This window comes from Carettochelys insculpta, chromosome 1 (assembly GCF_033958435.1).
Source record: "Carettochelys insculpta isolate YL-2023 chromosome 1, ASM3395843v1, whole genome shotgun sequence".
NCBI classification, from domain to species: Eukaryota; Metazoa; Chordata; order Testudines; family Carettochelyidae; genus Carettochelys; species Carettochelys insculpta.
The window spans coordinates 308,031,308-308,058,077 of record NC_134137.1 but is presented as its reverse complement, the minus strand read 5'-3'; the positions used below and the strand labels follow the sequence as shown (position 1 = coordinate 308,058,077).

Sequence of the window (26,770 nt, the reverse complement as noted above, 5' to 3'; positions counted from 1 at the left end):
ATGAAAAAAAAAAAGATAAATAAAAATTATCATGTAAAATAAGCTTCAAATAAATTGCAAAGTTGCAATCAATTATTTTTAGATTAAATATCTTCCAAAATTGTATTAATTGCTGTCTGAAAACCTATGTTGTGGTTTCCTTTTTCATTTAATGAAGTATACATAGAAGCTAGAATGGGTTTTGATGGGGGGTCTATGAGTGGTTGGAGAGGGGTGATCGGGGTAAAAAGACTGGAAATCACTGGCACAACTTTTACGGTCCAAATGCATGGTTATGGTCATTCACTCCGACTCCCTGCATAACACATCACAGAACTTCACCCAGCCATTTCTGTTTGAGCTACAGCTTTTAAAAAGACATCCATTCTTCCAAGACTTGAAGCAATGAAGAACCCACATCCCCAAGTAAATTGTTTTGATGATTAATTATGTTTTCCCTTAAAATCTTGCACTTTGTTTTGCTGAATTTGACTAGCTTCAGCCTCCAGCTATGCCTTTTTCTGCTCATATGACCAGACCACTGCTATCAAAAAAATCTCTGTGTGGGTACTCTTTGATTAAGACCAAGTTACCTCTTAGCCTTTGGAAAAACGACATAGATTGAGCTTCTTAAATCTCCTACCATACGACAAATTTCTAGACATTGAATCAATCTTGCAGATCCTCCCAAAAACCGTTCTATTTTTTTCAACATCTCTTTCACGTTGCATACCAGATCTGAGCAAAATATTCCAGGACAGGACACTCCGGTACAGCACAGAGGGTTAGTACCAGCTCTCTGCTCCTACTTGACTTTCCCCTGATTTTATGTCCAAAGATCACATTTGCTCTCATAGCTACAGCATGGCACCAGAAGCTGAGGTTCAGCAGGGTACGTTCCAAGATCCCTAAATTCTTTCAGCGTCACTGCGTTCCAGGACACACAATGGTTTATTATTTAACTAGCCTAGTGACTATTTCCACAAAAGTCGTGGGATCAGGAAATAATACGAAGAAAACAAGATTCCCAGAGGAAGATTTCTAGACTGATTCAAACCCAGTCCTCACAAGTCTGTTGAATGAGCTTCTTGTTTGTGCTCCACGAGACTGGTCTGGGGGAATGATGTGTATTGTAAGAATGGCCAAAGGCCATTAACCTAAAGAAAGCACATGAGCCACATTCCAAGCTCCTCCCCATATCATCTGCCTTTTATTCTCCATTTCAGTTAGTTACATTTCTATCAGTTTCCACCAGGATTGTGCATGCACCTTGACATGTTCACAAAGTTCCACAATACAGAGTTTCACAACTAGGATAGTCCCTACATTCAGGATACCAGGGTGGCAAACAGATTCTGGAGAAATTCTCATTATATAGGATGGGGAGAACATAATTAACAGATGGTACCAACTACAATGCATCATAGACATAGAATAGACTAGATCAATTTACCACAAAACTCACAAAAAATAATTGATCAAAGAATCTCTCTCTTATGCAAAATATACACTTTAGGATATAATTTTAATACATATTTTATATTTTACTGATGGTGCTTCTGTGACCATTTGAATAAAAAACCCCAAATACTCTTGCTGCCAGAATTGTATTTCTGATAATACTTATAGTCTGAGGTAACAATGAAAAAGACTGTGTACTGTGAACCAAGTCTGTGATGTTTGTCTGTAGTCACATTTCTCTTATCAAAGTGAAAAATTAGCATGGGCATTAGAATTCATTAAAATATAGCTATGGCAAACTGGGAAAGCAAGGAATGCTAGCAAAACCCACTCTGTCCATGGTTATGACCTTTGCAAAAAAAAACCAAAAACCTCTGTTATGAGGAAAGTGAAGACAGGTGTAGCTTACATCACTATCATTATAAGTGCATGCCTTTGCATGAACCACAGCATGACCATACTGCAGGAACCAGGAAGAATATACAGAGAGAGAGTGATGTGGGACTTTGCATGGAATCTGAGATCCGGTGACTTTGAATTCAACTTCTTGTGACACTGATGGCAAAAGTTGATATTCCATGGACACACATTGTATTTACAGTTGACTCATCAACAGTGACTGGCAGCAGCACTAGAAAGCAGTCTTTCATCTTCATCACAATCTTTACTTCCCATGTGGTGGCTCAAGGCCTTGGTCAATGCACAAGTTGTTTATCATGGCCCATTCAGCAGCAGTAGTCTCTTTCCAGTACAGTCCTTGGTATGGCTAAATTCCATTGTCCCTTTTTCAGCAGTCAAAAATCCATGATAAATTCTGTACAACACTGTAGTCAATATAACAGCAGCACCAGATATTATATTAATTCCATTGCTAAAAAGCTATTTGCAATTATTTCTATTGGCAATGTTTTACCAAAACTAAATCAATGTACATCTCTAAATATCAGAAATGTATACTTTGATAAATACATTATTGTACAAGAAGTCTGACATGCAGATCATGCTTTAGGGCTAGACTATATACAGAAGGACATGTTACATGGTCAACGATAAAAGTTATTTCTCTTCCTAACCAAAAAAAATATGAGAGTCAGGGATTATTCAACAATCTTAAGGATCTCTTAAAACTTGGTTGAGCTGTTTTGTCCCCTAAGACTATGTTGTTGGGTGTTTTATCCTCACCAGCCCAAAATATCAAATCTGCTAGTATATTGCATTTGGGCTATTGCATAAACAGGTACTCACATTTTAAATTGAAAGAAAAAGTCACTGGAGGGGGGTACACTTTGAATACAATAATGAATGTCAGTTGCTAGGTGGTGGGATTGATGCAGATGCAGTAGACCCCACAGTTAGAATGGCAAATTCATTGCTACATCCCATGTTTCAAAGATCTTCAAAGTTCCCACATAGTTAAGTTAAAGAATATTAACTTACACTTGAACTATACAGTCTGTACCAAAAATGGGAAAAGAAGAAAATGTACTCAACAGTTAAATCTTAAAAGATGGGGGTATTTTGAAGGTTCCTCTGTGCTTTATGGAGACAGATGAAGAATACGGCAGACATGTAGCAAAACAGACAGACAAAACAACATATAGGACAAAGCTCCTCAAAAAAACACTGACTGAAGACATGTATGAAGCTCATGAAGCATAATTCAGACTGGTCAAACCCCTTTTGCGAACTACTACCCTCCTGTATTTGTACAGATAAAAGCAATCATCTTCTTGCTTTTACATAGCACTCTGCCTCTGAAAATGTTGAAGAACCCTGGTGTGGAAAAATGACTACAGTACCAAGCAGCACTTGCTAGCTTAAAATTGCAAGCCTGGATGGTCTTTACCTTTCTTTCATGTTTTGTGCCTTCCCCAAGCCATTAAGAAAGAGATCTGGCCTCAGCTTGCGTGTAACCAGTAATGACAACCTCTTTGCAGTTATCTGTGTGCAAACAACCGGAGATATTCAGAACTCTGATACATCAATCTAGTACCAAAGTAAGTTAATCAAGAAATAAAACCATTTAAAAACAAGTATTTTTTTAAATTAAAATGGTTAAACAAAAAACAATCCAACATACAGACCATTTCATCAGTGCTTCCATTTCAGCAGGATGGTACAATGCAAGAACACACATCCTACGCCATCTGTGGTCCCAGTAATCGGCAACGCTGTTGTCAGGTGATGGAGACAGGATGGTCCATGCAAATGATCAGACCCATATCACATTGTGTTTAACAAAGACAAGATTCCAGACATCTTCAGGATGGGTAAGAGTCACAAATAATGAAGGTCCAATGGAGTGATTATCTTTTGGAAGCACACTGTTTTAAATATATCTCCCTGAAAATACACTTATGTATTTAATATACTGGCCAATGGAGTCTACTAGCTGTCCTTTTATTGCCATGGTAAAGTAGGACAATATAGTAGATTAGAGGAGAAGCGCTATTTTAGACAATCTTAAAAGCCAAGATGAGAATCTTCAGCTACCCAAGTGACATTTCTTACTATTGACATTTGTACCATGCAGAATTTATACTGTATTTATGGATCCTACAGTTAATGCTACATTTATTTCCATTATGTGGTAAACAGTATTTGAATTAATGCTATGTAGCCGATTGATGTCATCTGCTTTACAAGATAGATGGGATGGGAGATCGAGAACGTCTCAGAGGACAAGGTGAGCTGTAGGGTGATGTTACTGGAGAGAGTCTCAGAGCATTGCCTGCCAAGCCAGCTATGTTGTTTAAGCTTCGGGATTTTTCGTATCCTTTTATGAGAAAATGCACAGACATCAGTTGAATTCAGCCAAAAAAAAAAAAAAAGACAAAGACAAACAGTACAATGCAATGTAATCAAATGTGCAATTCTGGGTTCAAAGGAACTTTGCCTGCAAAGAGCTCAATGCTGACACACAAGAGAAAACCAAAAAAGAAAAAAGGGATCTTAACATAGCTGTCCTGTCCAATGAGATTAAACAAAGCCATCACAAATAATAGGAACTACATACTTTTCAGTACAACTCCATTGATTTTAGTAGGGTTCAAATGAGTGGAGAACAAGTAATCATTTGGTCATTCATAGGGTATTGTTAACCGATTGCTGAAGATTGAATCATCTGGGTAATATACTTGGGTCATTAAAAGAACAACAGATTGAGAAAAGTGTTAGAAAGCTATAATCTGTGTTACTCCCAATTCCTGATATGAACAGATTTTCCTTAAAATACAGAAAATTATGTAGTTATATAAAGTAATTTGATAGTTATTTATCTAGAGAATAAATGACATAATTGTAAAGACACTATCTCCAGAAATGTTAAGGCTCAGACTTTGCATCTAATATAAATGTACAACAAGATAGCTGTGTTAGCATGTTTACAATTTCTCATTTGCAAACCTAAATCACAAAGTTTAAAGTCCTTATTTAATGGATTATAATGAAGCACACAATACAGTTTCTCATAAACCTAAAGTGATAAAGGAGTTAATTATGAAATGGGATAGTCATATCTAAAAACTCTCACAATTTTGATGGAAACTTGCAAACTTTTCTGTTCATGTGTCCTGTCAGTTCAATCTACCCACTTTATGCTACGTATAGATTTGTCTGAATTTAGTTGAGGTTCTTAAAGTACTGAAAAAGCATTGCTTTAATGTCTCACTGTCTTAGAACTCAGAGTGAGGGAGTCCACATTACTAACATTACACAATAAAACCTGAATGATTCTACCCATGAAGCAATGAGTTATGAGAAGCACTCAGAGATCACCTCTTGGATGTTATCACAAAGTGCAAATGCTTCAGGAGCTTTCCTCCCACATTCTACTTTAATTTCTTGCTTTATACGAAAGCATGAAAGCCCTAAACCTGCAGATACTTATGAGCAAGGTAACAATAAGCTCAAATAGTCCTCCCTGAGAGATACTACTGACTACACGCTAAGCAGATATCTAACAGGTTTGCAAAACTGGGTCAGTTACATGGAAGATTTATGGAATGCAATCATGAGATTCTTGCTGAAGAACATTGAATGTGAAGAAGAAAATACAGATGACTTTTTCCTTTCATATAGTAACAGACAGACAGTTGTGTTAGTCTATATTCTATCAAAACAAAAAAGCAGTCCAGTAGCACTTTAAAGACTAACAAAATAACTTATTAAGTGATGCGCTTTCGTGAGACAGACCCACTTCTTCAGATCTATAGCCTTACCAGAACAGACTCGATATCAAAATCACAGAGGTCCAAAAATTGTTATCAAGGTTGACAAATCAGAAAAATTGTTATCATTGTTGGCAAATCAGCTAGAAGAGCAGAGAGCCGGGGGTGAGGGGTGTGGAAGTAAGTGTTAGGTCAAACATCAATGTATGTAAAAAAGTCCTTATAATGGGTCAGGTAATTGCTGTCCCTGTTCAAGCCACACGTTAATGTGTCAAATTTGAATATGAATGTTAGTTCTGAACCTTCACTCTGTAGACAGTTGTTAAAGTTTCTTGTCTGCAGAACACAAACTCTCAGGTCTTTAAGAAAATAGCCCACTCCATTTAAGTGTTGACTGACAGGTTTGTATATTTGGAGATTTTTGATGTCTGTTCTATGTCAAAGAGCGTTTGCAGTCTACCCTATATACAAAGTGTTCGGGTTTTGTTGGTACATGATGGCATATGACATTACCTGAGGAACAGGGGAATGTGCCCATGATTCTGTAATCCATGTGGTTAGATCTAGTGATCGTATCTCCAGAATAGATATGTGGACAAAGTTAGCAACAGGGCTTGTTGCAAGGAAAAATTCCAGGATTAGTACTGTTGTGGTCTAGCCTATGGTTGCTACTGAGAATCCTCATATGGTTAGGAGGTTGTCTATAGGAGAGAACAGGCCCATCACCTAGGGCCTTCTGGAGTGTGGCATCATGATTTAGGATAGACTGTAGGTCTTTAACGATGCATTGCAGTGGTTTGATGCAAAGAATGCAAACATGCAAAAAAATGCAAGAAGATGGACATAATACCCAAGGGACGAACAGTGAAAAACCCATTGCAATCGACGTACTACACTGACTACAGTGAGAATCTATGCCACACACTCTCTAAGAAACTGAGGAACCACTTGATCACAATCATTTACAATAAACAAGAGAAGATTAAGAATGAACTCTCTGAACTTTAAACTCTCATCAATATTCAGGCACCCACACAAGATCCTACAGAACGATATTTTACCTATACTAGACAAGAAATCTATAAAACACACTTCCACTCCCTACAAAAAAAAGGGAAATAAACTATCTAAATTACTTTATACCTCAGGATACAACAACTACAACAACCACATCTCACCAGACAATATTGTTAACCTTTCCAGCTACAAACTCAACCCAGCAGAAGAGTCTCTCTTTTCCCGGGGTCTTTGTTTTTGCCCCACTTCCTCCACAAATTTAATACAATTTTGTGGTGACCTCGAAGCCTTCTTTCACTACCTTCATCTAAAGCAATTCTTCCAACACACCTATGAACATCAGTCTGACTCACCCAAACCCGCCTCCTGCCCTGCCCCGGCACCACCACCAAAAGAAGAACTCTATGTGGACCCCCCTCCACACAACAGTTATCGCAACAGTCTGGATTTATATATTCAGTGCTTCCGCAACTGTGCACAGACTGACATTACACGCAAACATGAAATGAGACACAATCTCACCTATGCTGAATGCTATGCGGTCCAGAGTCTCAAAAATAACCCAGACATTATAATCAAATCAGCTGATAAAGGGCGTGCTGTTGTCATCATGAATAAGTCAGACTATGAACAGGAGGCAGTCAGACAGCTCTCCAACACCACATTTTACAAACCTCTCTCCTCTGATCCCACTTAAGAGTTCCAAAAGAAACTACACCATCTAATTAAGGAGCTACCTGTTTTTACTCAGGATCTTATTCACTTAGACACACCATCTGAGCCCCAACCTGGATTATTCAATTAGTTCCTAAAATCCACAAACTTGGAAACCTTGGGTATTCGCACCCTTCCTACCAGACAATCCAGCTATGTCCACTCCCTCCTCAAACCCTATGACACCAACACCCCCAGCTGTCTCTGAGACACCCCTGACTACCTGAGGACATTACAAAACATCAGAAAACTTCCTGACAATACCATCCTTGCCACCATCGATGTAAAGGCTCTCTACACTAATATTCCACATGAAGATGGATTACCATCCCTGATGTTATTACAGCCAGTTTGGTGTTCTCACCCACAATTATTTCTGATTTGGGGACAATTTATACCCCCAGATTAGTGGTACTGACATGGGCACCCACATGGCCCCACAATATGCTAATATGTTTATTGCTGACTTGAAACAACTATTTCTCAGCTCTCATCCTCTATTGCCCCTTCTTTACTTATGATAAATAGATGACATTTTTATCATTTAAACCCATGGTAAGGAGACTCTAGAAGAATTCCACTGAGACTTTAACAATCTGCACCCCACTATCAACTTCAGCCTTGACCACTTCACATGAGAGATCCATTTTCTGGACACACCAGTACAAATCACTGATTGACAGATCAATACCAGTCTCTAGCAGAAACCTACTGACCACTTCACTGACCTACATGCTTCTGAATTCCATTCTGCACACACCACACAATCCATCATTTACAATCAAGCCTGAGACAAAATCACATCTGCTCCAATCCTACGGACAAAGACCGAAAACTACAAGATCTCTGCTAAACATTCATAAACCTTAATTACCACCGGAAGTGAAAAAAAAAAAATAGACAGGGCCAGATGAATACCCAAAAACCAACTACTCCAAGATAGGCCCACAAAAACCAATAATAGAACACCACTCCTTACTACCCACAGCCCCCAACTTAAACCACTGCAACGCATTATTAAAGACCTAAAACCTTACATCACGATGCCACACTCCAGAAGGCCCTAGATGACAGGCCTGTTTTCTCCTATAGACAACCTCCTAATCGTATAAGGGTTCTCACTAGCAACCACAGGCTAGATCACAATAACACTAATCCTGAGACTTTTCCTCGCAACAAGCCCCATTGCCAACTTTGTCCACATATCTATTCCGGAAATACAATCACTGGACCTAACCACAATAATTACAGAATCATGGACACATTCCCCTGTTCCTCAAGTAACGTCATATGCCATCATGTGCCAACAAAGCCCCCACTTTGTATATAGGGCAGACTGCAAACACTCTTTGCCAAAGAATGAATTAACATAGAGCACGCAAAAATCTCCAAATACACACACCTGTCTGCCAGCTCTTTAATGGAGTGGGCCATTCTGTTATAGAGCTAAACATTTGTGTTCTCCAGTAAAGAGACTAACAACCATCTACAGAGTAAATGTTCAAAACCAACATTCACATTCAAATGTGACACATTAACACATGGTTTGAACAGGGACAGCAATTACCTGACCCATTAGGAGGACTCTTTTACATACTTTGATGTTTGACCTAGCACTTACTTCCACGCCCCTCACCCCCAGCTGTGCTTTATATATTGAGCCTGTTCTGGCAAGGCTATCGATCTGAAGAAGTGGGTCTGTCCCACAAAATCTCATCGCCTAATAAACTATTTTGTTAGTCTTTAAAGTGCTACTTGACTAGTTTTTTGTTTTGTTTATTTTAGAGATAATATAATTTTGGTGACTCTCTGTCATCTGGTCATTTACATTTATATCACATTTAGGAAAGTGATGCAGTTTTAGGAAGATTTTTTGTTACATGCTAGGACTGTCCAAAATGCAAGGTAGAAATGTCTGGCAATGGTCTGAAGAAGTGGGTCTGTCCCACGAAAGCTCACCTAATAAACTACTTTGCTAGTCTTTAAAGTGCTACTTGACTGCTTTCTGTTTTGATAGGGTAGAAATTGTTTCTCTTTTGTGTTTGTACAGGGCCTAGCACATTTTCAACCACATTGGACACAAATAATATATAATAAATTAATAAATAATATTTCTCCCATTCTCAAATTTTCATGATTGCTGCTCTGAGAACATTTGCTAAAAGCAAGGTTATAATCTAAAATTTCAAGCTCATTTCAAGTTCATTTTCAGAGCTTCTACTGGTATTTGTACAGATTACAGATTACAAAAATCTAAACTTGAGTTCAAAAAAAGTATTCATATTTGTCCAAATCACTTGGAAACACGCTCATGACCACATGGCAATGTGAGACATTGAAAAGAAATTCGGTGATGTCTTGTACCTGACTTAGAAAGATAATATTCTATTATGTTTTCTTTTCCTATTATGTTTTCTTTTCCCTTTTTAATGGCAAAAGAAAGGAGAGCTGACACGTAGGGAAAGTCAAAGATGCCAAAATCAAAAGAATGAGGTCTGAAGATTGGGGAAAAATACACAGGATGCATGAAAGCAGGGAATAAAAGTTCAATCCAAAACCTAAGTAAGTCAATGAGCATCTGAAATGAAAGGAAGAGCATTCAGACTCAAAAAAATACAAAACTATGGCATTTGATGTGTGAATCAAATTTAAGATATTCAAATTGTCTTGATGACATTGTGCAGGTACTTGCAGATTATGAAGTAACAATCTGTACTCAACTTTATTGCCAATGGTCAAAGTGTTTTGCTTGTGGCTAGAGAGTCAAACATTTTCAGACAGAATATTGCCACCAAAGAACATAATTTCATTGGAACCAAATAATTTCAATGGGAAAATGTCAATTTCAATAACATAATTCAGATTTCTTGGGGAAATTTTAAAACATTTTATATCAACTTTTAATTTAAAAGGTTTCTTTCAGGTTTTTGTTTCAAAAATTACAATCAAATATTTTATGCTGTATCAAAGCAATTTTTGTTGGCATCAGCTTGAAACAGAAAACCCCAATTTTTTCAGATGAAAAATTATGATTAAAGAATTTTCATTAGTCTTTTATTTCAGGGAATTTTTTTCTGATCTGTTCTAGTTCCTGTTTTCACCAAGTAAACAATAACCAGCGTCATGTTGCTACACTGAAATGTCTAATTGAAATCATACACCTAATTTTGCTAGAAGCAGAATAATTAGGAGTTAAGGGTAATGAGCTCTTTGCAAGAGTTCCTCAGTACCTCACTAGAATGGGCCCTAAATTGAAATTTCTTTCAGAATTATAAATACCTAGTTCACATTACAGATTCTACCACTCAATGGGTAAGGACCTAGAATCTGTGAGTAAAAACTATTTATATACTTGATCACCTACACTCACCTATGATATTATTGCAATAGTCGTGTTACAACCATGCATTTATTGATAGTCATATTCTTCTCCAGTTACAGTAGTTATGCACAGAAATGTAGCTGTGCACATTGACATTTCTGCATACAGATCTTACATTTTTTTTTTATAAAAGTGAACCACTGCAGCTAGTAGAATGAGAAACAGAAATTAGAACCAGGGCTGGCCCAATCATCTGGGTCAACTAGGAGGATGCCTAGGGTGCTAGACTTTAAGGGCACCAATGTAACTTTTTTTCTCAATTTAAAAATATTAATTTGCTATCTCTTATAAACCAAGTGTCAAATATTGTACTTATAAAACAGTGCATCATTGCCATGCCCTAAACGGAGTAATTTATTTAACGTTGTAGAGCATGGCTCTGCATGGAAATATATTTAACATGTCATGGCAAGTCTTCAAAAGAGCATCGCCAGGATTTGCTGCCTGGGGATGGAGTCTGCTCCCTGAGGGTGGGGTTTGGCACTTCGCCCAGTCATACAGTTGAGTCAATGTTTGCCGCTTAATGATCAGGGACTCACAACAGCTGTTCTGCCACTTTACAAGCTGCGATGCCAAAGATGCCAGGCCCATGAAGAATTTGTATTGTGTTGGACTTGAAAAATTTGGTAGGGGGTTTTAACAAGATTGTAAAAAGATAATCGCAAGTACTGGTTACGGCCCTGACCAGAAACATAGTGTACAATGCAAATGGTTAAAATTTTAGTGTCAGCTAGTTGGCAGTTTACCCTATGCAGTGTAATTGTGCTAGGATTAATTAAAGTGTATTATACACATTCTTCATTTTGAAAGCTTAGTAAATAAAGGTAAAATTTCATTTTAGACTTCTCATTCTTCTCTATATTGAATGTGGTAGGATGGCACTAAAATCACAGTTCACCTAGGATAGCAAAAACTCTTGGGCCAGGCCTGGTTACAACTAAACTCTTATTTTCAGGTGGTTGTATAAAACAAGAAGTTGGGACAGAGATGTTTATTGGGGAAAGAGATGGTGGAAAACTTGCCACAAAAACATGCCTAAGTTACAGAAAATATACAGATCTGCATCCTATTTAGTTATTGAAAACCATCACATAGCTGCAATTCAATAAGGGCCAAAACCAGTTTCTACTGAAGCGTATAGAAAGAATCAACAACGAGAAGTCCTGTGTTACCTTATAGACTAATAGATATGTTGGAGCTTGAGCTTTAGTGGGCAAAGACCCACTTTGTCAGCTTATGTGCCAATATGACTGTGTCTACAGTTGCCCCCAACTTCAAAGGGGGCATGGTTATCAGGGCCACAGAAGATTACTAATGAAGTGCTTCAAAGTAATTTTGAGGAGTAAGAGGACTTCAAAGTAGCACAGGCGCTTCGAAGTGCCCCAGCTACATGCATTCCAGCACTTCGAAGTTTAAAGCTTCGAAGTTGCCGCAGGAGAAAATTAGCCTCAAGAAGTGCTGCATATTCACCGCAGCATGTAACTAATAATCTCCCATGGCCCTGATTAACATGCCCCCTTCGAAGTTGGGGGCAAGTGTAGAGACAGCCTATATCTGTTAGTCTATAAGGTGACACAGGACATGTGAGTGTTTTTGCGGATGCAAACTAACATGGCCCTCTGATGCTTCAAAGAATCAAATTGACTTCTGTGAGAATTGTAGCATGGTCTAAGGGTAAGATTTTCAGCAATGATCAATGTTGGCTTAAGTCCACTCCTTCTGAATTAAATGGAAGGAGAGCTAGGCCAATGCTGAACACTTTTGAAAGTTCCTGCCATGAGCCTGTAAAATGCAGAACAATCAGACTTGAGCATGTTCAGTTTCTTCTAGGGAGATGATTAGCACCTTGCAGTATCAGACCCTAACGGCACTGCACCATCATTCTGGCTGGTGGAGACCATTCAATTTCTAAATGACTTGCCAGCATTTTGTGATGTTGCTGTACTGATAAACTGCCTTGGGACATCGTAAACTTGGCTTTCAATTCAAATACCATACAAAATGGCTGGGTAGAATGCTATTTAACAGGTTTTACTGTGCTCAGTAGAAAAATGTTTGGGCTTGTTCAATCTGCCAATTGATATCGTTAATGTAGACTTTTTAAAAAGAAAGCGTTAAATGCAAACTATTGTTACTGGAAAATTAATTTGCATTTTAGGAGGGTTTAGTTGATTGTAGTCTTTTTTGTAGGGTAAAGACAAATGAAAACACAAGAAGAATGACTGTCAGATATAGCACAAAGTGCATTTGAGGAGAGGAAGAAGGAAAATAAAGAATCTTTTCTAGACGGAAGGGCCAGAAAATAAAAGGATAAACCAAGAAAAAGAAGAAAAAAGCTCATTGAACTGAATACGCTCTTCCCTAAAAGAGCAGTTGTTCACATCTTATTTAACTTGAAGCTTGCTTTTCACAAGTACATTGCTGAGTGACCTTTTAGGATCTAATGAAAGAAGTCCATACCTTTCCTGATCCCTCCATCAGTAGCACACGTGTAATCACCTGTTGTCAGTAGGAAACATGTTCCCCCTCTTCTGTTTTTGTCTCTGGTACTAGAACGTCTGATTGGTGGGTGCCTTTCCCCAGGGGAGTGTGGCTGCTCAGTTCCTGCACTGTCTTCACCTGATAACACTGGTTAAAGCACCATGCCCATTTACAGACAATAATGAATGAGGAAATGAGACATCACAAAGAGCTTATGTCGAATGCCAAATAGTCCCATCACTCAAATACAAAAGACAGTAATAATGTCATGATAAGAATAAAGAAAAAGAATGCAATTCATCATTAGTCACTACAAATGCAACAAAAGGGCAAAAGTAAATGTTTTATTCAAGAACAAATTATCTTTTGAATATCCCAGTCATATTTGAGATATCGCTTGATGTTTGGCCAGGTTAATATAAAATAAAATGCCATCAGATAAAAGGCCATTCTACTGAATTACATGCCTTTACAGACTCTAATCTTTCCAACAGTAGTCTGGCTCAATTGTTTTAATATTGTGTTTCTCTCCTTGGGTTAACTTCTTTATTAGAAATTAAGTCATGTTGATCCTTTTTCTCTAAATTAGTTTTTTTTAAAAGAACTTTTAACATAGGAATTAAATGATAAATGTTTAAAGCCAAAGCCTACCCTGAAATGCACAATTAACATTAATTTCAATTAGAGTAAAATTTAATCATATATACCTGAGGGCAAATACAGTCCAGTCAGTGTAGTTAAAATTCATCATGCAAATGGAATTTCTACATCGCCTGCTTTCATTTTCCCAAAAGACCCTTTTGATAAGCAATGAGTATATAGTATTTCAGGACCCAGTTCAAGAAGCCATTCCTAGTAAGGAAAGCATGTAACCAGTTATTTAAATGCTTTCCTGAATTGGGGCCACAAGTGGTATTATTTTACCTGGAAGTTATACACAATGAACGCAATAACTACATAAGAAATGAAGTTAGAATAAGGAGCACAAATGGTGGCACTATCAGAGAAAGAAAAACAGAAGGAGATCACCTTAAGATTTCAAGTACTTTTTTTTCCTTTAGTCTCAAGGATTATAACACCTTATAAATAAATAAATCTGCAGACTCACTAGAACTATCTATTTGCTCTGTCACACAGAGCCTCCTCCTTTACGGAATGCCTTTAACAGGACTTGATGACATAGAAAAGCTGTTGTCATTAACACTTTGAAGATGCTGTCTGAGAATGTGTATCAGTCAAGCACTGCAAAACTAGCTGTATTCCACCCACAGCCCACAATCATCCAAAATTTTTCTCCCTTTTTTAATAGCTTTAGATTTTTTCAAAAACAAGTTACCTTTGCTTGAAAGCTCTCCCTGAGTGCTCTCTCAAGGAGAGAGAGCTCTCTCTTTAACTGATCTTCTTTTAACGTAAGACTAAGCAGTGGTACAGTGTCAGAACAGAATTAAGATATTTCTCACAGTCACAATTCTCAGCTTCTTCCCTCTGAAGAGCGAAGTTCAGCTACAGTAGCACTCAAAGGCATGTTTTTTCATTATTATTGTTACTGACTTCAAAAAAAAGATGCCTAACAATTTATACTTAAGCTTTGCAATACAATTGTGTTCAGCATAAAAGTTAATAGATCAATGTCTTGTGACTAGAATTTTTCAGGAGTTCTCTGATCATTTTATTTTTTCTTCCAGAAAATGTGGATTCATTGAAAAATAATTTTTTTCAGAAACTTTGTTTCAACCAAATTTTCATATGGAAGGTGTCTAATGTCCATGACAAAATTTCTGGAAAGAGCCCAACTCCACAATATGCAATAGCCATGTAGTTACTCCCCTCAAATAGGGAACAGTCAATCGGGGTTCAAGTCCCTGCTCTGTCTATTTTGGATCAGAAACTTTAAGCTAAGTCTCCCACATGCCATTTGAGTGCATTGACCACCAGGCTACAAAGTCAATTGCTCCCTCTCTCTCTTTTTCCCAGTGGTTAGGGTTGAAAATGGTGGTTAGGGCTGAAAATTGTATGTCAAATGAAACTCTTGCTTTCTGACCAGTCCTACTTATGATTGCAAATCCATTGTAATTTAAGTAAAGGCTAATTAACTCAAAGAGATATTCAGCATGTGCTGGGAAATGATATCTAGAGTGGTGCTAAATGATTGCTATTTTCAATTTTTTCTCTCCCATTGTCAGAGTAACAGGGATGGGAAATGTAATGTCCCATAAAACACAGATGTGGGAAGTACTTCAAGCCAAGGAACTGGATTACTGGATGGAAAGATATCTGAAATCTAGAGGCAAGGTTTCTTTATTATTTCTCCTGCTGAGTGCTGGCCTTTACAAGGTAAAGCACCTGTTTCTTTTGAATAACTCCCTCATTTATTGCATCTTACATAATATGCCACTTAGTGCCATTTTACATAACACACCATAGGCAAAGCTGACACAAGAGACAAACACCACGCAGAACAGCACGGAGTTCAATGGTGTGGAACACAGTAGTTGTCACTAATCACAATCATGCAGGAAAACAAAAGAACATCAATACAATGAAACAAACAACAGGCAAAATAAATGGTCGATGAAATCAGCAGAAACGCATTCACAACACAACAAGCAAACTGTATAGACCAGCAATGCACAGACCTGGGAATGTCATTGTAACTATTTTGCCCTCTACCAGGCTGACACACGGAAAACACTGGAGTGATGGGAGAGGGGAAGGAACTACATCTTCTCGTTGTAGAAAGATTTAATGCTTTCTGACACCTACCAAACATACTGGTCTATAAAGTATTTAGAAGACATGCATTTGATATTCTGTCCTACCTGATCTGTTGTGTTCCATCAGCCGGTTGTCTTTACCCAGGCAGACATCCCCCTGTGTGCTATTGCAGCCAATATTCAGATCTGTCTTGCAAAAGGTAGGGGAGCTCGCCTGAGGAGCAGGAGGGATGTGCTTCTTCCTCTTTCTTGGAAGTTTCTGCTTTGCCATTGCCAAGGAGTAGTACATTCCAAAATTGTTAACTATGACAGGCACGGGCATGGCTATGGTCAGAACACCAGCAAGAGCACACAGAGCACCCACTAACATGCCTGACCAAGTCCGAGGACACATGTCCCCATACCCAAGGGTAGTCATGGTGACCACAGCCCACCAGAAACCAATGGGGATATTTTTGAACTGTGTGTGCTCACTAGCAGATGGGTCATTGGGCTGGGCCCCTACTCGTTCAGCATAGTAGATCATGGTGGCAAATATCAAAACGCCTAGTGCCAGGAATATTATCAGCAGCAAAAACTCATTGGTGCTAGCCCGGAGCGTGTGGCCCAGTACTCTGAGGCCTACAAAGTGCCGGGTGAGCTTGAAGATGCGCAGGATTCTCACAAATCTCACCACCCTGAGGAAACCAAGCACATCCTTAGCAGCTTTGGAGGACAGCCCACTAAGGCCCACCTCTAGGTAGAAGGGTAGGATGGCCACAAAGTCAATGATATTCAAGAGGTTTTTGATGAATTCAAGTTTATTGGGTGAAAAAATAACACGGACTAAAAATTCAAATGTAAACCACACCACGCAGACTCCTTCCACATATGTCAGAGCAGGATCTGTCTCAATTTCATACTGTAGAACTGTCTCTGTTCCATTGATGACATGTTCAGTTTTGTTTATAATAGTATTGAAAGCCTCATGGGTTTCCAAGCAAAAGGTTGTGATTGAAACTAAGATGAAGAATAAGGAGGCAAATGCAATGAACTGCCAAGAAAAAGAAAGAAAAAGGAAATCAGAGACATAAAGTACTTTCCATTAATAATCATCATCAGTCATACATTTTACGCTGTATAGCAAAATTAATCACAAAGGTTCCCAAACTGATTCACAGACTAATACACATAAAATATTAAACAGAAACAATCCCTGATATGAAGAATGGCACATAACCCTTGCACTGCATGATGAACAAAAATATGGTGGTGGGAAAACCGTTCACCAAGGCATCAGGGTAACCATAATTCATACAAAAAGTGATATTGGATTTTTAATGTCCAACTCAGCAGGCATGATTCCAGTTTTTGGGGTATACTATAAAAGATAACTTCTCTCCACAGTTCTCAATCTCTGAAAGAAGTATGAGAGGCTGAGCTGATCCTATTCGGATGTGAGACTGTGGTTCAAAAAATTCATACATGTTGGTAAGTATATTGGCTATATCCTCTGAATAAGTCTGTGATGGGGCAGTTGCCCCGCACTGATTTGGAAGGTTGAAGAACAACCTTGGGAAAGGGCTGTTTTGGCAGCCAATCAGGGGCAAGGATTGTGGCAGCCAATCAGAGCCCAGGAGAGTTGTATAAAGGAGATAGCTGACCAGACTGAAGACACTTGCTCCAGCCCTGGAGGGAGAGGGACCTAGCTACCTGCTAGAGCTGGGTGCCATGGACAGAGCATTGCTGGGGAAAGAATGGGTAAGCAAAGGTTGCTCAAGCCAGGCAAGTACTAGGCTATAGGCCCTGAGGTCAGGCCTGAGAGTACTAGGATGTCAGAGAGTCAGCCAGACAAACAGAAGATAGCAGGTCCAATCCCAGTTCTCACAGGTTCAGTAAGATTTGTTAGTATTTGGCAGCTAAATTTTCCAAACGTTCCACGTGTGCTGAGTATGCTCCAGCCTCAGTTTGCAGTGCTTGAGCAGGGTTGTTCCTGTAGTTGCTCCTCCTGGCTTTTGTGGGCTACTCTGGCTCCAGGCACCAGAAGCCAAGATCACAGAAGCTTTTTCTCCTGTACTTTCAAAATCCCCCTCTTTTGGTTCCCAAGCCATGAGGTGAATCCAAGGGAGTAATAGGGGAAAGGGAACTGAGGGAGTAGTTTGGAACAAGAAAATTGGAAGGGGAAGTGAAGTGTGGGGGACACTGGGATTGACTGGGCAAGCAGTTTAAGACTGGGAGCAGGGTGGAAAAACTGGGAAGGGAAGTTGAGGCATGAAAATGGGGACTATGGAAGAGACTCAGCTCAAATTACGAGCCAGTGGAGTTAGGGAAAGTGGTCCTGTGGAAAAAATATTATGTGGTCATGTAATTAAAAATGGCATTGCAATACATATTGACAAGGTGTTGGGGGGGGGCGCAAACTGACAGTGTTTGACTTTACCTTAACATTATTTTAAAGTGTGTGGGGGCTGTGCATTTTGTTTCAGGTTCCACTTTTAAATGTGTACATTTCTGTTAATTTCAAATGCCCAGGATAAATTAGTATCCTCAAAAAGAAATTATGCTTGCTATCCACTTGAAAACAAAAAGAGGGATGAATAGATGGTGATCAAGCTCTTATAATAGTTTATATTCATCTGAAGAAAACATCAGCTTGCATTTTGTTCTGAAGCATACCTACATTTGTATTTATATCTTATTGTCACAAGGATTAAAGACCTGTAAACTTCATGGAGAATAATTTAAAACAACATAGAAGCTCAAACTAAATGTATATTCTAAATTTAAAAAAAAACATTAAGAAAAACAAAAAATGCCAGCATGGCTAAACAACTGAGTAAAAGAGGCAGTTGGAGGCAAAAATACATTTTTAAAGTATTTGGAGTTGAATACATTGAGTAAAACGGAAAGGAGGATAAGCTCTAGGAAGTCAAAAATACAAGTTTAATTAGGCAGACCAAGAAAGAACTTGAAGAGCAACTACCTCAAGATACAAAAACTGACAGCAAAACATTTTTAAGTGCATCAGATGCAGAAAGCCTGCCAACCAGATCAGTGGGGTTACTGGGTGATCAAAATCTAAAGGAACACTCAGGGAACACAAAGCCATTGTGGAGAAGCTAATTGAATTCTTTGCATCAGTCTTCACTGCAGAGGATGGAAGGGGAGTCCCTTATCTGAGCCATGCTTTTTATGTGATAAATCTGAAGAACAATCTCAAATTCAGGTATCTGTACAAGAGGTATTGGAATAAACGGACAAATTAAATGGTCATCAGCATGGGTAGCGGGTGAACCACAGGCTAGCCCCTGACCCAACTTGCTCCTTCTGCCTAATGCCCTGTCCCTTCCTCTGTCAAAGTCCCTGGGCCTCACCTCAGGCCATCCAAGCACCTCCAGTCCATGCATCAGGTTGGTGAGCAGGTGACATGATTTGCCGAAGCCTTGGAGCGCAGGGTGGATGGGTGGTGTAAGCTCTAGTTGTTCAGAGCCCCTGTCCACCACAAGCCCCAGCCTGGGCCTTGGCCACAGGGGCAGAGCACCAGCAAGAAGCAGAAAAGGGCTGGGGGTGGATTGTGGGCCATGGCCAGTGCCCATGTTCATGAGAACTAGGTGGCATTCACTGAAGAGTTCTGAAGGAATGCACACATGAAATTGCAGAACTATTAACTGTGGTATGTCACCCATCACTTAAATCAGACTCTGTCATAGAAGACTGGAGGATAGCTTTTTTGTGAAAGGCTCCAGAAGAGATCCTGGCAACTCCTAACTTCAATACTAGGCAAATTAGTTAGAACTGTAGCAAAGAACAGACATATCACACATAGGCTGTGTCTACACGTGCCCCAAACTTCGAAATGGCCATGCAAATGGCCATTTCGAAGTTTACTAATGAAGCGCTGAAACGCATATTCAGTGCTTCATTAGCATGCGGGCGGCAGCCGCGCTTCGAAATTGACGCTCCTTGCCGCCGCGCAGCGCGTCCAGACGGGGCTCCTTTTCGAAAGGACGCCGCCTACTTCGAAGTCCCCTTATTCCCATGAGCTCATGAGCCCACAATCCCACAATCCCATGAGCCCCAGCCCACAATCCACCCCCATGAGCTCATGGGAATAAGGGGACTTCGAAGTAGGCGGCGTCCTTTCGAAAAGGAGCCCCGTCTGGACGCGCCGCGCGGCGGCAAGGAGCGTCAATTTCGAAGCGCGGCTGCCGCCCGCATGCTAATGAAGCACTGAATATGCATTTCAGCGCTTCATTAGTAAACTTCGAAATGGCCATTTGCATGGCCATTTCGAAGTTTGGGGCACGTGTAGACACAGCCATACAGATAAACACAGTAGGCTGAGAAAAAGAATTAGCTTGAGTCCTCCTTCTCAGATTGAAATCAGAGGAACCGTATGAGCAATCTCCAAAGCCCTCATCTGTGGAGGCCCACAGGCACAATCTTCTCCATATTTTTCAGTTTCAGGTGAAACCCATGAGACAGCTGGTGAGATAACACAGACTGAAGGGTAGCAAGGCATGGCTGACACACAGCTATTCTTCTCCATGGTTGACACTCAGTTGTTCGTCTCTGGGAGTTTGCCGGGGGAGTTTCTGGCCTCCCTTGCTTTGCTTTCACCCACTGGCCTATGTTATTTCTTTTTTTTTTTAAACAGCACTGTATAACTGACTGGTTGGGTGTGTGCATAGCAGGTGGGAGGTTGGGGTTCAAAATCCTTTTTGTTTATTGCGCCACAGAACTCCTGTGTTAGCAATAGAAAGTGTGTTGGGCTTTTTAGTGTGAGCAAGGCCAGCTATTCAAAGGTTGTGGCTTCAAATCCCACCAGAACTATTTTCAAAGCCCTGGCTGGGATGATTTAGTTGGCATTGGTCCTGCTTTCAGTAGTTGGTTGAACTTAATGACCTCCTGACGTCTCTTCCAACCCTGTGATTCCTTTTATATGAAATGTAACCAGAATGAAAACTGGCCAAGGATGAACCAAGGCAAAACTGAGATGATGATGATCATCATCATCATCAATAACTGTGGGCCCAGCACCTGTTGGTGTTTGATGCCTCTCTCACTATTTCCTTCCATCTTTCCCTGTCCAGTGTGGAGTGGCTTCGCTTCTGCAGGCTAGCTCTGCACCAGTCTACTATATAATCTATACATTCTCTGTGGGGTCTGCCTCCCCTATTCAAACAGTCCATTATGCTGAATACCAGGGTCTTGATTTTTCGTTCGTCGTTCATTCTGCAAATATGCCCAAATAGTTGTAGCTTCCATTTTATAACCTTCTGCAGCAAGTTCTCTTTTGGCTGTATCTTTCTATATAATTCCTCATTGGTGACCTTCTGCATCCATCCTATTCTCAGAATCTTTCTATAACACCTCCTTTCAAAGGACAATATTCTTCTTTTTGAATCTTTCGTTATCACCCATGTATCGCATCCATACAACATGCTGCTGAATACACACATTTTCAAGATGCTCAGCTTCTTTCTTAAGCTAATTGCTTTGCTTTTCCAGATCTTATCCATCACCTTCCAACTCACTCTTGCTTTTGCTATTGTAGCCGCTATTTCCTTCATACAGTCTAGATCATACGTTATGTTGCTCCCCAGATATGTGAACTTCTCTATATTTTCTAGTTCAATACCATCGACATTGATCTTCCTTCCTATTTCCTTATCTCCAAATACCATTGTTTTTGTTTTATCAATGTTCATTATCAGTCCGTACCGCTTCCCTTCTTCGTTTAACACCTGCACCCTTTTCACTATCTTCTCCTCATCTTCTTCAGTGATAACTGTATCATCCACGAACCTCAAGTTGTTAATTCTTTTCCCGTGCACAGACATCCCTTCTACCTCTTCCTTGATCTTGTCCATCACTCTCCCCAGATGTGCAATGAAGATACTTGGCCATATTGGATCTCCTTAGCCGCGTCTACACGTGCACGCTACTTCGAAGTAGCGGCACCAACTTCGAAATAGCGCCCGTCACGGCTACACGTGTTGGGTGCTATTTTGAAGCTAACATCGATGTTAGGCGGCGAGACGTCAAAGCCGCTAACCCCATGCGGGGATGGGAATAGCACCCTACTTCAACGTTCAACGTCGAAGTAGGGAACATGTAGTCATTGCACGTCCCGCAACATCGAAATTGCGGGGTCCTCCATGGCGGCCATCAGCTGAGGGATTGAGAGACACTCTCTCCAGCCCCTGAGCTCGATGGTGGCCACGTGGAGCGGCCCCTTAAAGGTCCCTTCCCCCTCCCTTCCTGTGCAGGAAGCTGAGAGAGCATGCAGGCAGCAGCAGTAACATGCAGCTAGCCTGCACGCTCCTCCTCAGCCACCCACACCCCCACCCGACGCGATGGCCGCCCGGCAGCCCCACCAGCGCCCCCAGGGGACCTCCCCCAAGGGGAGCCAGGGCTCACAGCCCAGCAGCCAGGCAGGGAAGCGGCAGCGGGGCCCCTCCTGGATGGAGGCTGAGCTTCGGGACCTGCTGGGGCTCTGGAGCGAGGAGGAGGTGCTCCAGGCAATGGGGGGCAAGAGGCGGAACGCGGATGCGTTCGCTTGGCTGGCCGAGGGCCTGGCCGCTTGGGGTCACCCTGCCCGCACTCCGGATCATGTATGCAGTAAAGTGAAGGAGCTGCGGCAGGGTTATGCCCGGGCCCGGGATGCGGCTGGCTGATCTAGGGCTGCCCCTGTCACTTGCCCCTTTTACAGGGAGCTCAGGGCCATCCTGGGCCCCCGGCACACCTCCTCCCCTCCAGCCACTCTTGATACCTTGGCCGAGGAGCCCCAGCAGGCCCCAGAGGCGGAGTCCACCCCGGAGGCAAGCCCCGCACCCTGGGGGGCCCCCCAGGAGCCCACCCACAGGGCACCGGAGGAGGAGGAGGAGGAGAGGGACTCCTCCTCCAGCGACACCGGCCTCCAGATAATGATGCCGTCCTGGAGCTCCAGCTGGGCATCCGCCCCCCGGGTGTCCCCCGACCACGGGAGTGGACCGTCAGGTATGTACCCCCCCAGTGCACACCCCTGGGGTTGAGGGGTGGGGGGTAATAGATATGGCCAGGTCCCTCCACATGCCCAGATGACCATGGCCCCAAGGACAGCAGTGGCATGTCCCTCAAAGGAGTGCATCAGCCCCTGCCCCCCAGCACGACAGTGCCATGCCCCATCCCCGGGGCTGGGAGAAGTGGAACCTCTAGGGTCCCCCAGCGGGAGGGGGTGGGACACCCAGCAGCAGCAGCAGCAGCAGCAGCATGTGATGGAGTCAGGGGGGGTGCAAATGCGAGACTCAGGCTGGATATGAGAAACAAGCTGAATAGCTCCCAGTGGATAAGGATGATCCTAGGGCTACAACTGGCAGGTTACACCTCTGCCCTGAACAAAGAGGAGGGAGGAGCCGAGCTGGGTTTGAATCGGGGGCGGCAGTTAGAGGCTAGGGGAAGGGAGAGCTGGAAGGCACCCAGCCTGAGGAGGGGGAAAGCTACACCCCAGAGGGGCAGCCCTCGGGGTCTTCTCCCCAGGATGGGTTGGAAGGACCGTCTCTGACTGCTGTACTGTCGCTTCTGGGAGAAACTGGGCATCTGTTGCCTAATAAACCTCCTGTCGTACCTGCTGAGTTGAGAGTCACTCCTGCCAGCAGACGGGGTGCAGTGCAGGGGGACCCCTGAACCCCATCACAGCAGCATCTCCCGGGGACGGGGATGGGGAACCTGCAGCAGAGGGGTGGGGGGACAAGGGCCACGGCTCGGGGCCCACGCTACCGGCTGTCTCCACTCTTCTTCCCCCCCTCCTGTGTTCCGCAGCTGCACCATCAGAAGGACTGGAGAGCGTCAGTCAGGCATCAGTGGTTCCGGAAAGCCCTTCGGGGCCATCACTCCAGGCCAGCCCCTCAGCGGAGCAACGACCGGCCCCACGGCGGGGAAGACGGCGGACGCAGCACCACCAGCCGCTGGTGATGGACCCCCAGCTGCTGGCACTGCACCGTCGGCAGCTGGAGGTTGCCGAGCAGCGGCTGCAGGTAGAGGAATGCCGCCTCCACCTCCAGGATCGGGCGCTGGCCTGGCGCCAGGAGGCATGGGGAGCCTATATGCGGACCCTCAACCGCATCACGGACTCCCTGGCCCCTCAGGCCGCGCCGGCCACCGCAGTGCCTGCCCTGCCTGCTCCACCCGCTGCTCCACCCGCTGCTCCAGCCACTGTGCAGGCTGCCGTCGCACCGCCACCAAGGGCCATTCCACCAAGGGGGACCTGGGGCCAGCTGACACTCGACGGCCGTATCTCCCGGTCCACCCAGCCCCCAGCCAGCCCCGGCCAGGGCTGCGGCCGAGGTGGGGATCCCGGCCACTCACCCCCAGCACTGGACTGTAGGGGTGTGGGGCCCAGGATGTGGCGCCCCCCCACTTTGTATATATTCCCCCCAGTTTTACAGCAAAAAACTAACTTAAATAGTTTGTATTTGTGACCCCTGTTTTACAATGCTGATCCTTACCCCCCCATGTAAATAGTTCTCCCCTTTCTTGTCTTCCCCTTTCATGTTATCCCTGTTTTTATAGTATATACATATAAGTTAGAATTTCCCTGTACATAGTTAGTCATTGAGATAGTAATAATAAGAGTTCAAAAATGTTTGATTTGACAAACAACTGTCTGCTTTTATTTTTACAAGAAAAGTTGGGGGGGTGTACTCTTGGGTGCTCTGTGGTGTGGGCATAGGGGCACGGAGTGTTGTGGAGGATGGGGGTGTGCAGTGGGGAGCCTGCCAGCGTTCACCCCGCGGCCTCATCAAACTGGGCCTGCAGGGCCTCCCAGACCCGGGTCCCTTCGGGGTCCACCTGGCGACTGGGGGCAGTGGGTGGCTGCACATCGGCCCTGCTGGCCTCCACAGCCCAGCCGTGAAAGAAGGCCTCCCCCTTGCTCTCCACCAGGTTGTGTAGGGTGCTGCACGCACCCACAATCTGGAGGATGTTGGTGGGGCCCACATCAAGGCGGGTGAGGAGACACCTCCAGCGCCCTTTGAGGCAGCCAAATGTGCACTCCACCACCTGGCGCGCGTGGTTCAGGCGCATGTTGAAGCGCTTCTGGCTGGCTGACAAATGGCTCGTGTACGGGAGCATGAGCCAGGGCCGGAGGGGGTTTGCCGCATCTGCGACGACGCAGAGGGGCATGGTGGTGTCCCCCACAGGGATCTCCCGCTGGGGGATGTAGGTCCCCGCCTCCAGCCAGCGGCACAGGCCCGAGTTCAGGAATACCCGGGCGTCATGGGTGCTGCCAGGCCAGCCCACATAAATGTCCTGGAAATGGCCCCGGCTGTCCACCAAGGCCTGGAGGACCACTGAGTGGTAGCCCTTCCTATTTATGTAGCATCCTCCACTGTGTTCCGGGGCGCGGATGGGGGTGTGGGTCCCATCCAGAGCCCCGAAGCAATTGGGGAAGCCCAGGGTGGCAAAGCCCGCGATGGCGGCATCCAGGTCCCCCAGCCTCATGAGCCTGTGGAGGAGCAGGGCGTTGATGGCGCGGACGACCTGCAGGAGAAGCACATGGGAGAGCACCAATGACGGGTGTGCAGGGTGTGTGTGGCCCTCCCCTGCCAGGGCCCCCCTCCCCTGCCAGGGCTGCCTCCCCCTCCCCCACTGGGTCCTCTTACCTCCATGAGGACAGCCCCGACGGTGGCCTTGCCAACGCCAAAATGCTGGCCCACGGATCGGTAGCTGTCTGGAGTGGCCAGCTTCCAGACAGCGATGCCGACCCATTTCTTGACGCTGAGGGCACGCTGCATGGCGGTGTCCTGGTGCCTGAGTGCGGGGGTGAGCCACTGGCATAGCTCCAGAAATGTCTGCCGGCTCATCCGAAAGTTCTGGAGCCAGCGGTCGTCGTCCCACTCTCCGAGCACCAGCCGCTCCCACCAGTCGGTGCTGGTGGGGCAGTTCCACAGCCGGCGGCGGGGGCGGGGGGGCGGGGGGCTGCAGGGTTGGGGGTTGAGTCCTCCTCCCCTGTGGGCAGCTCCTCCTCTGTGGCAAGGAGGTGTTCAGCTGCCTCCTGCATGGCATGGAGCAGGGCGAGCACTGCTCCTACAGGGGCGGCTGTGTGGACCTCTGGCGGCTACTGCTGCTGCTGCTGGGGGTCCATGACTGCGTCGCTCAAGGTGGGCATGCCTATGGCTCTGCAGACCACGTGCTGTGCAGGCTGCGTATGTCTGGGAGGGGCCCTTTAAGGGAGCGGCTAGCTGTTGCCCTGGAAGCACTAGTCCGCCCTGTGACCCTGTCTGCAGCTGTTCCTGGCACCCTTATTTCGATGTGTGCTACTTTAGTGTGTAGACGTTCCCTCGCAGTGCCTATTTCGATGTGGTGCCATGCAACGTCGATGTTGAACGTTGATGGCACCAGCCCTGTACGATATGTAGACATTATTCATCGAAATAGCCTATTTCGATGTCTCTACATCAAAATAAGCTACTTCGATGTAGCGTTCACGTGTAGACGTAGCTCTTGTCTCATACCTCTACTTGTTTTAAACCAACTTCCCAACTGCATGTTCTCACCACTGCCTCCACATTGTCATTGATATCCTTCAACTGAGATGATGCTGGTGGGCAAAGAAAATTCTTTGAAGTACTTGGCACCTCAGTCTGTTTCTAGGGGTCTTGGGGTCTTTTGATCTCCTTATTGTTAATGGACAGCAAATAGCCATTGCAGCCAAAGACACACATTTCCAATTATGAATGGCCAGACAACTAAACTTTTTCCCATTCCAGCTAGTCATGGGGATCCATCCATTTTGATCTCTGGGCTTAATTATTGCAGCTTATCCTAGCTAAGAAAGAAGACAGATGCCCTGAAAAAGCTCCAACTTGTACAAAATGCATCATCCAACCAGT

General features: G+C 43.5%; 1 protein-coding gene across 7 annotated transcripts in view; it reads right to left on the bottom strand.

Annotated features, from left to right (window-relative positions):
• Nucleotides 1-1,982: 1,982 nt before the first annotated feature.
• Nucleotides 1,983-26,770, bottom strand: part of KCNC2 (potassium voltage-gated channel subfamily C member 2) — a 181,744-nt gene continuing 156,956 nt past the window's right edge. The window contains exons 2-4 of one of the 7 annotated variants that reach the window (XM_074984026.1): nt 16,023-16,950; nt 13,183-13,350; nt 1,983-2,264 (exon numbers count right to left, since the gene is read on the bottom strand). In XM_074984026.1, coding sequence (XP_074840127.1) covers nt 2,155-2,264; nt 13,183-13,350; nt 16,023-16,950 — 1,206 coding nt within the window. In that variant the 3' untranslated portion in view covers nt 1,983-2,154. Of the gene's footprint in view, nt 2,265-3,319; nt 3,382-4,079; nt 4,217-13,182; nt 13,351-16,016; nt 16,951-26,770 lie in introns of those variants that run through there. The other 6 variants (XM_074984029.1, XM_074984028.1, XM_074984025.1 and 3 more) reach the window with 6 other exon arrangements.